Raw genomic sequence first — 9921 nt, forward strand, 5'->3', positions numbered from 1 at the left:
TAGCTGTAGCTGAGACAGCAACGGGAGAGAAAAGCTGGGTCTGGACAGACTCTCCTCCCTCGCTCGCTCTCGGAGGTTTTTCTGTGTGAGCGAGGCAAAGACAGGCTGCGGTGGGTGGTCGGGTTTATTTACTAGAGGGCAAATCTCCTCCTCAAGGTCACGAGCACAAAGAGCACAAGCACAGGTAGAGTAGCTGTCACGTGATCCTCCATGATGTGACGACTCATTGTTGTCCTCGTCAGCTGTCGTTGTGTTGTGTTGTTCTGCTCTGTGTGCGTCCTGTGAGACCAACCTCCTCGTACTAAACCACTGAACACACGCGCAGCATTTAACCCTTTTATGTGACTGTTGCTTCTTCTTTTTTCCAATTTTTTAATCCTTTTTTTCGATCTCTTCTGTTATCATTTACCAGACAAAAAGGCGGGAAACGTGTGAGGCCACACAAAGAGGATTAGAACTGCCCGGGATTCGCTGAGCAAGGAGCTCTGAGCCCCACCCCCCCCAACTCCTCCACTTTCTTGTCCTCTTATTTCCTCCCCGTCCTCCTCCTCTCTCCCTTCATCCCTCCCAATAAATGGAGTAATCACGTGTTATCAAACCAACATGAGAAACGAGAGACGGAGAGAAAGATGCAATTCATGTAGATGAGAAGAAAAATGATTACTCGGAAAGCAATAATTCAAGCCCTTCTTTTTGTCCATCCATCCTTCATCCATCCTTCATCCATCCACCCCCTCTGTCCGATACAAACATCCAGTCTTTTCTTTTCTTAATCCTTTCTTTGCTTGTCTGTGAGATTTTATATTGTCTACGAGAGAAAATGAAGAATAAAAAATGAAAATCGAGACATTCCACTTTCCTCCCCCTTCTCTTCCCGAAGCTCTACCGACTCCTGATTGGTGGATTACATAAAAAAAAAAAAAAAAAAAAAAAAGAGAGAGAGAAAAAGACTGTTAGTTTTATATCGACGGCCATTTTGGTTTGTAGTCCCCCCTCTCCTCCTCCTCCTCTTCCTCCTCCTCTTCTACTTCTTCCTCCCCATCTTTGCCCCCCGTAGATATTTGACAGTACAGCAGGACCATGTTGCTTCCATATATAAACCGCCCCAAGGACTGCCACTTCCCCACCAACACTGCAATGTCTTCAGCTCTGTGTGTTTAATGTTTTTAGACTGTTATATTGTGTACATGAATTTAAAACGAAGAAAAAAAAAAAAAAGGAAAATCCGTCATTGAATATTAAAGTCAAACTGTTTCTTTTTGTTTGTTTTGTTCCCGTTTGGTTTCAATTCTTCTTTTGTTTTTATTTTTTAAAAACATCTTCTCACTGTTACCGACGATTATGCTGTAATTAAAATAATAATAATAATAATAATGATGTTTTGTTGGTCCAAGTTTTCACATGTCCGCTAGCAAATTGTCAAGAAAAGAAATAGTACAATAAAGACTAAAATCTAACAACTAAACTGCAGGTTTCTATTTTTATCTGCACGCCTGAAGGCTCCTATGGTTTGAGGGGAGGGCGGGGCGATATGCTGAAATATGATTGGGCGCTCGTTAATCTGCATATCGATAATCTCATCCTTTTACGTAACGGGTGGAATAATACGAGATTTCTTTGTATTAAAGTAGATCTGCGTGTATTATCTGGCAGCAGGCGGCTGCTGCTTCCTGTGGACGGTCCAGGACGTCCGTATGCCGGACGCTGGTGTCGCACAGGTGGATCAAAACTTTATAAAGGACTCGGCGACCTCTGCAACATCTTTATCTTAAATAAAGCATCACGTTTGTGCAAGTAGAGTGAAAGCAGTCCACGCTGTCAGTAGCCATTTAGCGTATTCATTTTAGTTCTAGTTAATGAAGCTGTGCAAAGTTTAACTGTCACGTTCCCTCAGTTACACAGAAGGGCCTCATAGTGGCTGAAATCCAGGATGAAGCAAGAATGCAGATCATAAAATAATGTTTGTTCATGAACAACAGAAGCAGAATGAATGTTTTATATAAACGTGCTTAAACTCATCACACAACAGGTGAGGGCTTGCAGGACCTGACACCATCACACAACAGGAAACAGGCTAGTTCATGATCCTATCATTTGGGGCTTGATACCCATTCTCAGGGTGGGGGTGATGGCGTCTCCCCCCTGACCTGCCGTCCTGGCTCCTCCTCGCCGTAGCGTGATGTCCCTCATCAATCTCTAGCCGTGAGAGTGGTCCCCTCCTCCACACAGCTGGAATTGAACTTGCAACTCCCACTCCAAAGGCATGTAGTCTTACTACTACACTATCCAGTAGGATCCAATCGGTTCACTCTGAGGGAAAACTAAAGGACATAAATGTAATTTTCCATGACTGATGCTGGATTGTGATAACTGCTTTGGTGTTTTAAAACAGGAAATCATTTTAGCTCCATTCACTCTCATCATCGAGGATTTGGTCCTGCTGAGTTTCAGCCAATATCTGAGCAACATTTATAAAAGAAAGTGGAATGTCGGAGCAGCAGTGTAGATCCCCTTTGTAAGAACAGCATTTGACTTGCCTGATGTTGTTACTCCTAAATCAAATGGGTCTCAAAGGGTGGAGGGGAGGGGCTAAGAGACGAGGGCCGTGCAGCAGAAAATCGTGTGCTGTATATATGTAGAAGGTTTACTGGTGGAGATTAGAGAGTCGAGCTTCCAGTGTCCGGGTGAAGGTCCGCGGGCCAAACGTTGACACTCACGGCAGCAGTAATAACACATGTCTCGCCGTCTGTGAAGTGTGTGATGGTGATAATTCCCCGCTGTCAGTTAAAATCGGCAGCATACTGTCTCGCTGTCAGGCCAAATCTCTGGGATTATGTTATTACAGCCATAATGTGGGAGTACAGTAGCCGAGCGTGTGCACACACACACGGAAACACCCTGAGGAAAACTGCTGCTTTGTCATTTAAAGACATCTTAATGGACGGCGTGTGTTAATACCCGCTCATGTTGGGAACAGCTCTGAATAGCAGATGGAGACGATGTCGGAATAACAGCTCGGTGGTTAAAGTCGTCTTTTTCTGAGTTCAGGTCAAAGACGGGAAAAAACAGGCCGAACAGACGGATTACAAATCGGGATTATAACGCAGAGACACCAGCTGCTAATTACAGAGCAACACCTACACGAACGGGGCCCACAGGCCTCTGCTTTTAGGATTAAAGTAACACCAGCGCACAGACTAACATCCAGGCTCCAGCAGCCGTCCTCAAGTTTGGACGAATTCTATTCTTCATTTCATTAAAGACAGATAACCCAAATTTGAATGTTTTATTTAAAGAAACCCTTTCTGCTCATGCTCAGTGCCAGTTTTTCATGCTTTGCATGATTCACAGTTTGAAACTAATTGAGGCTTTACTGGCTTTTTAAAAGTGTACTTGGACACAAATTCTTTAGCTTTCTTAGTTCGGACTCTGCTAGAGCAGCTTTGCATAAGTCCTTGTTCAAAATAAACCATCTTATTCTGAGGCTCGGTGTAACTTTTTAGTTCATCGTCCGGGTTCTCTGCGCTAACTGTGCCAGAATAAAATAGAAATAGCAGACAGCAGGAATAAATGACATACAGTGTAAATATATACAATCAAGGAGGAAACAAAATAGTTGTACTCAGAGGCGAATAGAGTCTGAGTGGCCTGAGTGATGATTCGTGGGTGGGTGGAGAGGGGAGGGGTTTGTTAGCAGTCTGATGGCCCAGGGGAGGAAGCTGTTAGTGAGTCTGGAGGTGTGGACCTGACTGACCTCAGGTGCATCGGGTCAAGCAGGCGGTGGGCGGGGATGCCAGGGCTCTGTGATGGGCCTGCTTTACCTGAAACAGGAAGATGGCAATGGTCCAGGTTAGAGCAGGGGGACATGGCCAAAAATATTTATCACGATATACATTTGAAAATTTGCGATAACAATATAACTGACAATATAACTGACACGAGACAAAATACTTTACAACGCCACAACTTTATTAGTGCACCATCAGTGCATTTTCACTTAAACAAGCAGCTGTTTTTTATCTGCATTAAAGTTATATAAAAACGTAACAGTGCAAATGCAACTTCCTCGCTGACAGTTTAACCAAAAGGCATTTCCAGTGGAAACTGGCCGACATGTCCTCAGCATAACCATGTGTAATATCCACAAAACTTAAAAAGAGGTTAAACACACACAATATGGTAATATCAGGGGTCGGCAACCCCGGGCACGCCGCAGCTGGCACACGAAGGGTTAACTGATGGCACGACCATAGCTGGACTGTGATTTTTCGTTTTTATGGGTCAATGATTTTTTTATTTTATTTTATTCTTTGGTAACGGTATAAACAGTGAGAGGTGGTCGATTGGCCAGATGCTGGTCAATGTGTAACAATAACTCAGTTGTTTGGTGGTGGCTGTGGCGGAGCTTCCACTCAGGCCAGCGGGTGGATGAGGGAAAGGGGAGGCAGGAGGAGGAGAGACCCGAGGCGGCCGCTGGTCCGAGTGTCAGGTGAACTGAACTTCAGGTAAGAAGTTCTGACCTGCAGTCCCTCTGGGTCAGATATAAACCAAGTTTAGGTGGAGTTTATTTTTGTTGTGCTGACTTTTTACAGTCAGTTACAATAACTCGTACTGCGTGAGCTAGCATGACGGAGTTTCTATACAGCTGGGTGGTGCTATGATGTCACTGATAGTGAACTTTATTTTATTCATAAGGTTAGTTAGTAGAGTTGCCAACCGTCCTGTACAAAACGGAATCGTCCCGCATTCAGAGAAAATATTACTCGTTTTGTGTTGAGCTGAGAAGGAACACAGTTTGTCCCGGGCCAGGTAGGATGGATTCCCAGAACACCGGACTTCAGCTACAATGAAAAAGACACAAAGCTGGAGTTATTCTGTGTTTACGCTGCACAGATGCCTCTTCTCCTCTCTCTCCTGTTCCTACTTCAATCATGAAACTGATCAATGATCAGCTGATCGGCTTTTCTCTCTTGTTTGTTTATCGCCCACTTTGCGCCAGAAACAGGAAACCAGCGGATGTTGCGCTAAACAACAGCAGCACGTTTAAGCTTGATCAGCTGTTGTTAGAATTTATTTCATATTAATTTCAATTATCAGCTGATGTTTGCTGGAGCCACAGCTGTAAAAACTGCGGGCAATAGCGCACTGCTGGCACGTCTCTGCGCACAGAGAATCTGCGTTGCACACAAACAAAATCTGACCTGAATTGAAATTAACATTAAAACTTTAACAATTGTGTTTTGCAGTGTTAGTCAGTGAGTGACTGGCTGCTCCTGTATGGGATCAGAACGATGCCACCTTATCCCACAGTCCAGACTCATGTGATTCACATCCGTATATACGCAGCTAATCAACGTCGCTGACAGGCTATGACGCGTCCTTATGTGCCGACACCGGTGTTTTAGCAAAGCGGCTGATGTGGAGTGAAGCCACGTTAATGACAACATGAACAACCATTGGAGATGTGAGCAGGACAGACGGAACAACTGACGGGAAAAGTGTGGACTTTATACCAGTTTTTAAATTGTGTTGATAGAACACGTAAAACCAGAGTTATGATAAAAATATCTGCAATGTTTGTTTTTCTTCCTGAATACTGTCGTTGTTTATATTTGGAAAACGCTCGAAAGCCTGTGAGCAAAACCAACCCCCCGCCCAGCCTTTCCTATTGGTGTAAAAATGTACCATGTGGACCAATCAATGGCAACATGGTATTTAGTTGTTTAGGGAGGGGGAAGTTTTAGGAGTGACGGCGTGTTTTGAGATGTGAGAGATTTGCAACGTTTAGCGCAAATCTTGTGTAGTTAGTGTGTAGTTAGTGTGTAGTTAGTGTGTAGTGTAGTCAGTAGTTTTGTTGTGTGTGTCAGAACAATGAGGCGACTGCTGAGTGTTACAGGTGTTACAGCAGTGATACGTCTGCTGCTGTCAGGCCTGCAGGTATCAGGCTGTTGTTCTCCTTCATCTCATAGTGGACAGAAATGATTTTTTGGAGCGGCACAAATAATTTGTGTGGCATCAGATTTGATGCAGAGCAGCTGATTGTTCTGTAAATAGTTTGAAATGTTTATTTAAAAACACCTTGGCTGCATTTTTAGGTAAAAGCTGCAAAAAACTTTGTTGTTTGCATGACTCAGTAACTTTTTTGAAGAAGTAACTATATAATTAATTGCCCAACATTGGTCATTATTTACTGTATTTTGCAGACAGAGTTACAGACTCTCTCCTAGACCACAGACTCACAATACAAGTCAGAGCTTTATTTAAAAAAAAGAAAAGAAAGAAAGTTGTGTTTTCAAAATTGGAGTTCAAGTTATTTTTCCTTCCAATAGTGTTAACATGCTACACAGGTCAGGAACTAGATTTGTTTAAATTGTCACTGTAACTGGGCTAAAGCAGTTAATTAAAAGTTGTCTAACATAAATGTAAACGCTGTAATGTGATTATTTTAATAAACATGTAACTTGGATGCTGGCGTGACCACAGTGCACACGTCTGCTGTTGCTCACAGTGGTCCAAGTGTTCGCTCAGACACATGAAACATTAGAGGGAACATTGGTCATGATGTCGGTTTGGATATGTGGTGAGAGGGAAACATGAAGATGAAACCAGGAGATGTCCTTACTGAACCATCAGAGCTGTGATGGAGAAACAGGTTTACCTTTTAGGTGACATGAATGAGTTGAAGTTATGAACTGTTTCTGAGAGACAAATAACACCAGGATCTGTTTCTAAGTAGCTGACAGCTGGTAACTGTGCAGGGGCGGGTCTAGCAAAGTGTTGCCAGGGGGGCAGGTAGGGCATTAACAGGGAGAGGGGGGCACAAAGAAATACTTTTCTTTCTTATTCTCATTTAAAAAGTCTCGCTTTTATTAAATAATTATCTGAATCTTACAACCAAAGCTTTTATCTGATGTAAAATGCATAGAAATCATACATATACCAACAAGACAGCGTACATCACTGTCACAACAGCGTTTGCTTTCATTCAAAGGCTTTATGGCTTTAATACCTGGGGGGCCGGTCTCTAGTCAAAATGCGCGGGCTGTTTTTTTGTCCCAGTCCAGCCCTGGGCACGACAGGCAGTGAGTTAATCTGAGAAGGTGCATTAAAAAAATAAATGGCCGGGCCAGCGGTGCACATTGCAAATCAGCTCGCATAGACACATTAGTTGTGCCGCTTCTTAATGACGGTATCTTAGCTAACAACCCCAACTACCAGATTCAACTTGTAATTGGCTAAAAATCACTTTGAGCGATGAAATTTCCACATTCCAACACTTCAAATGCTTCAGCAGCTGTGCGCTCAGCGCAGCATCAGCACCACGGAAACACACGGATACATCCGTGTCAAAGTTTGCAGAACTACAGACGCAGCTGGAATCCACAGCTGTGCGTGTTCATGGAGCTGCATGTTCACCTGCTGGACGTCACTACCTGACAGGTTTAACTGTCTTCAGAACATTGCAGAGGCCTTATTGACAGTATTTGGCTCTACATGTCTGTGTGAGCAGATTTTCTCTCACGTGAGTCCTCAGGTAGCCTCTGAATGCTGGACACTCTGAGACCCGTGTCTCTGAGTGGGAGACCAGAGATCACATTAACATGTGTATCCCTGTATTAACAAACATGCCATATTGGCCCAGTTTATTTTTCTTATCATTGTTGTGAGGAGACCATAAATAGCATTTGCATTTTCTGTTGTACAGTTCATTTGCTGTTATGGATAAAAAGTCTGTTTTTGTTTCAAAATAGCTGATAACTATTCGCTGACAGCTGCCAACATCTGCAAACAAATATAATTCTATAAAGTTCTATATAATGTGTAACTGTTAATATAGAGCGTTATTAAATTTATTGCTAATGCAATCATATGGCACACTGACTGCTGAGCAAATTGTAGATGCACTCGTCATCAGAAAGGTTACCGACCCCTGCGGTAACATTATGTTGAAGCACAGTACATATCACTCTGCGAGGCTCCGCCTACGACAGCCGTAACGCTCCGACAATCCATCAAGCGGTGCGGCTTCGTAGCTTAGCAAAGTCGTACTAAAACATTTGACAGATTTTCGAGCGCCGTGCACATAAAATCGTTTCGAGGTCAGTAAACACGACCAGAGTTCATACATAAGGCACACGGGGTTATAAGGGGCTCTGTCGACTTTCAGAAAAATCAAAGGATGATTTTAAGTGTGCCGTATTTTCCAAACAACACGGTAATAACGACGGCCCGCTAGCATGCTCTACCAAAAATAGTGCTTTGTTGTGTATCTGACGGACGAAAGCTAAACCAGTTCCACACCACTGAAGCTGCAGCATTTTTACAAACCAGTTCAGGTTCATCTGTTTAGTTCAACGATCCGCTTTCTCCGCCATGTGCGTATGAAAACAAAGGCACAGCGCATGCGCGTTTTACCCAAATTGATATTTCATTTTCTTATCGTTGCCCAACATTATTACTGTGAACGGTATGATATGGCCCAGCCCTACACCAGGTGAGGTCATATTCCACCTGTTCTCCATTTACAGTGAGAGTTGAGTGGACCTGTCTGTGCCTGCTGACGTCCATTATGAGACGTCAGCTTCAGGTTATTCTCTTTGCAGCAGCGGGACAAGTTCTCTACCTCCACCCTGTACGCCGTCTCATCTCAGAGGGGGCAGAACGCAGCTCTGCAGGGATCCGGGAGGTGCGGGCCGAGTCGGGCTGATTGAGGCCGGTTTGTTTGGAAGATCCAGGAGCAGATGGTGGTGGTGGTGGCATCCTCCATGGAGGACTACCCGGTTATCCCCCTCGAGGGAGGGGGGTAGACGGGTAGTCTATTCTGTGTAAAAGTCATTAGACAACCAATCAGAACAACCAATAAAGCCAATAAACAATAAATGTCATAAGATGCAAATATCAATAAACACATAAGAATTGAAATATGTGAGTAAAATCAGAATTTAGGGGCAAAGCTCATAACTTACTTTTTATTAACAACTTCTGATTTTTTTTAAAAAGCAAACGGCAAAATAATTTTACAGACTGAAGTGGAAAACAAAGTTTCTCCCCAACATCACAGCTGATACAAAAACACACTTTTCAAAGAGACAAACGGTCATCGCCGCAGACGACTGAGCGACTCCTGCGTCCACAGTTCAGCAGGAACAGATGTTTGGTTTTTACTTTTCATCTAAATTTAACGGCCCCGTAATCACACACTGCTGCACGAACGCTGCGCACATACTCCAGTGTAAAGCTCAAAGCCTGCATTACATGGATTTTATTTATGTGACGCACTTTTCATCTGTAACAGCTGCTGCTCGCTGGATTTAAAATGAGACAATGCTCGCTGTCAGACCCGTCTTATCTGCTCGGGATTTGCTGTAGGTCCACTTCATGAGAGCAGCTGCATTATGTAAGAAAACACAAAACACTGAATATGACTCGGGATCAGCAGCCCTCCAAAATAAAAGTCCAGCCTCAAACCTCACTGAGAAAAAGATGAAAGTGGAGCTGATTTCTGTGAAAGCGAGCGAGCGCTGCAGGCTGATGGGAGCGGGCAGCACACAGGGAGAGTTTTCCTGCAGCTGATCCGGGCGATTCATGGAGCATTTAGTCCATCCAGACGAGTCAGCGTCAACACTTTAACTGAAACACACACACACACACACACACACAGGGCTGTGTAAAGAGTGTGTGTGGCTGAGAGAGAAGACACTGCAGGCGGCCGAACAGACAGATAAAAAGATGGTGCAAAGTTTGAATAGGAGACATTTTCCCGGGGCTGAAGCACAGACTGGATATCTGGAAATAGGAAGAAGCCTCCAGGGTTTCTTCCTGTTAAAAGGGAGCTTTTTCTTCCCACTGTCGCCAAAGTGCTGCTCATAGGGGGTCATATGATTGTTCGGGTTTATCTATTTATGTATTATTGTAGGGTCT

General features: G+C 43.8%; 1 protein-coding gene across 3 annotated transcripts in view; it reads left to right on the plus strand.

The window, feature by feature from the left end:
- Positions 1-1214, plus strand: part of si:ch211-137a8.4 (neurofilament heavy polypeptide) — a 38098-nt gene extending 36884 nt beyond the window's left edge. For all 3 annotated transcript variants that reach the window (XM_040039698.1, XM_040039697.1, XM_040039700.1), the window contains exon 4: positions 413-1214. In XM_040039698.1, coding sequence (XP_039895632.1) covers positions 413-435 — 23 coding nt within the window. In that variant the 3' untranslated portion in view covers positions 436-1214. The remainder of the gene's footprint in view (positions 1-412) is intronic.
- Positions 1215-9921: the final 8707 nt, after the last annotated feature.

This window comes from Simochromis diagramma, unplaced genomic scaffold (genome assembly GCF_900408965.1).
Source record: "Simochromis diagramma unplaced genomic scaffold, fSimDia1.1 OVJJ01000031.1, whole genome shotgun sequence".
Lineage (NCBI taxonomy): Eukaryota > Metazoa > Chordata > Actinopteri > Cichliformes > Cichlidae > Simochromis > Simochromis diagramma.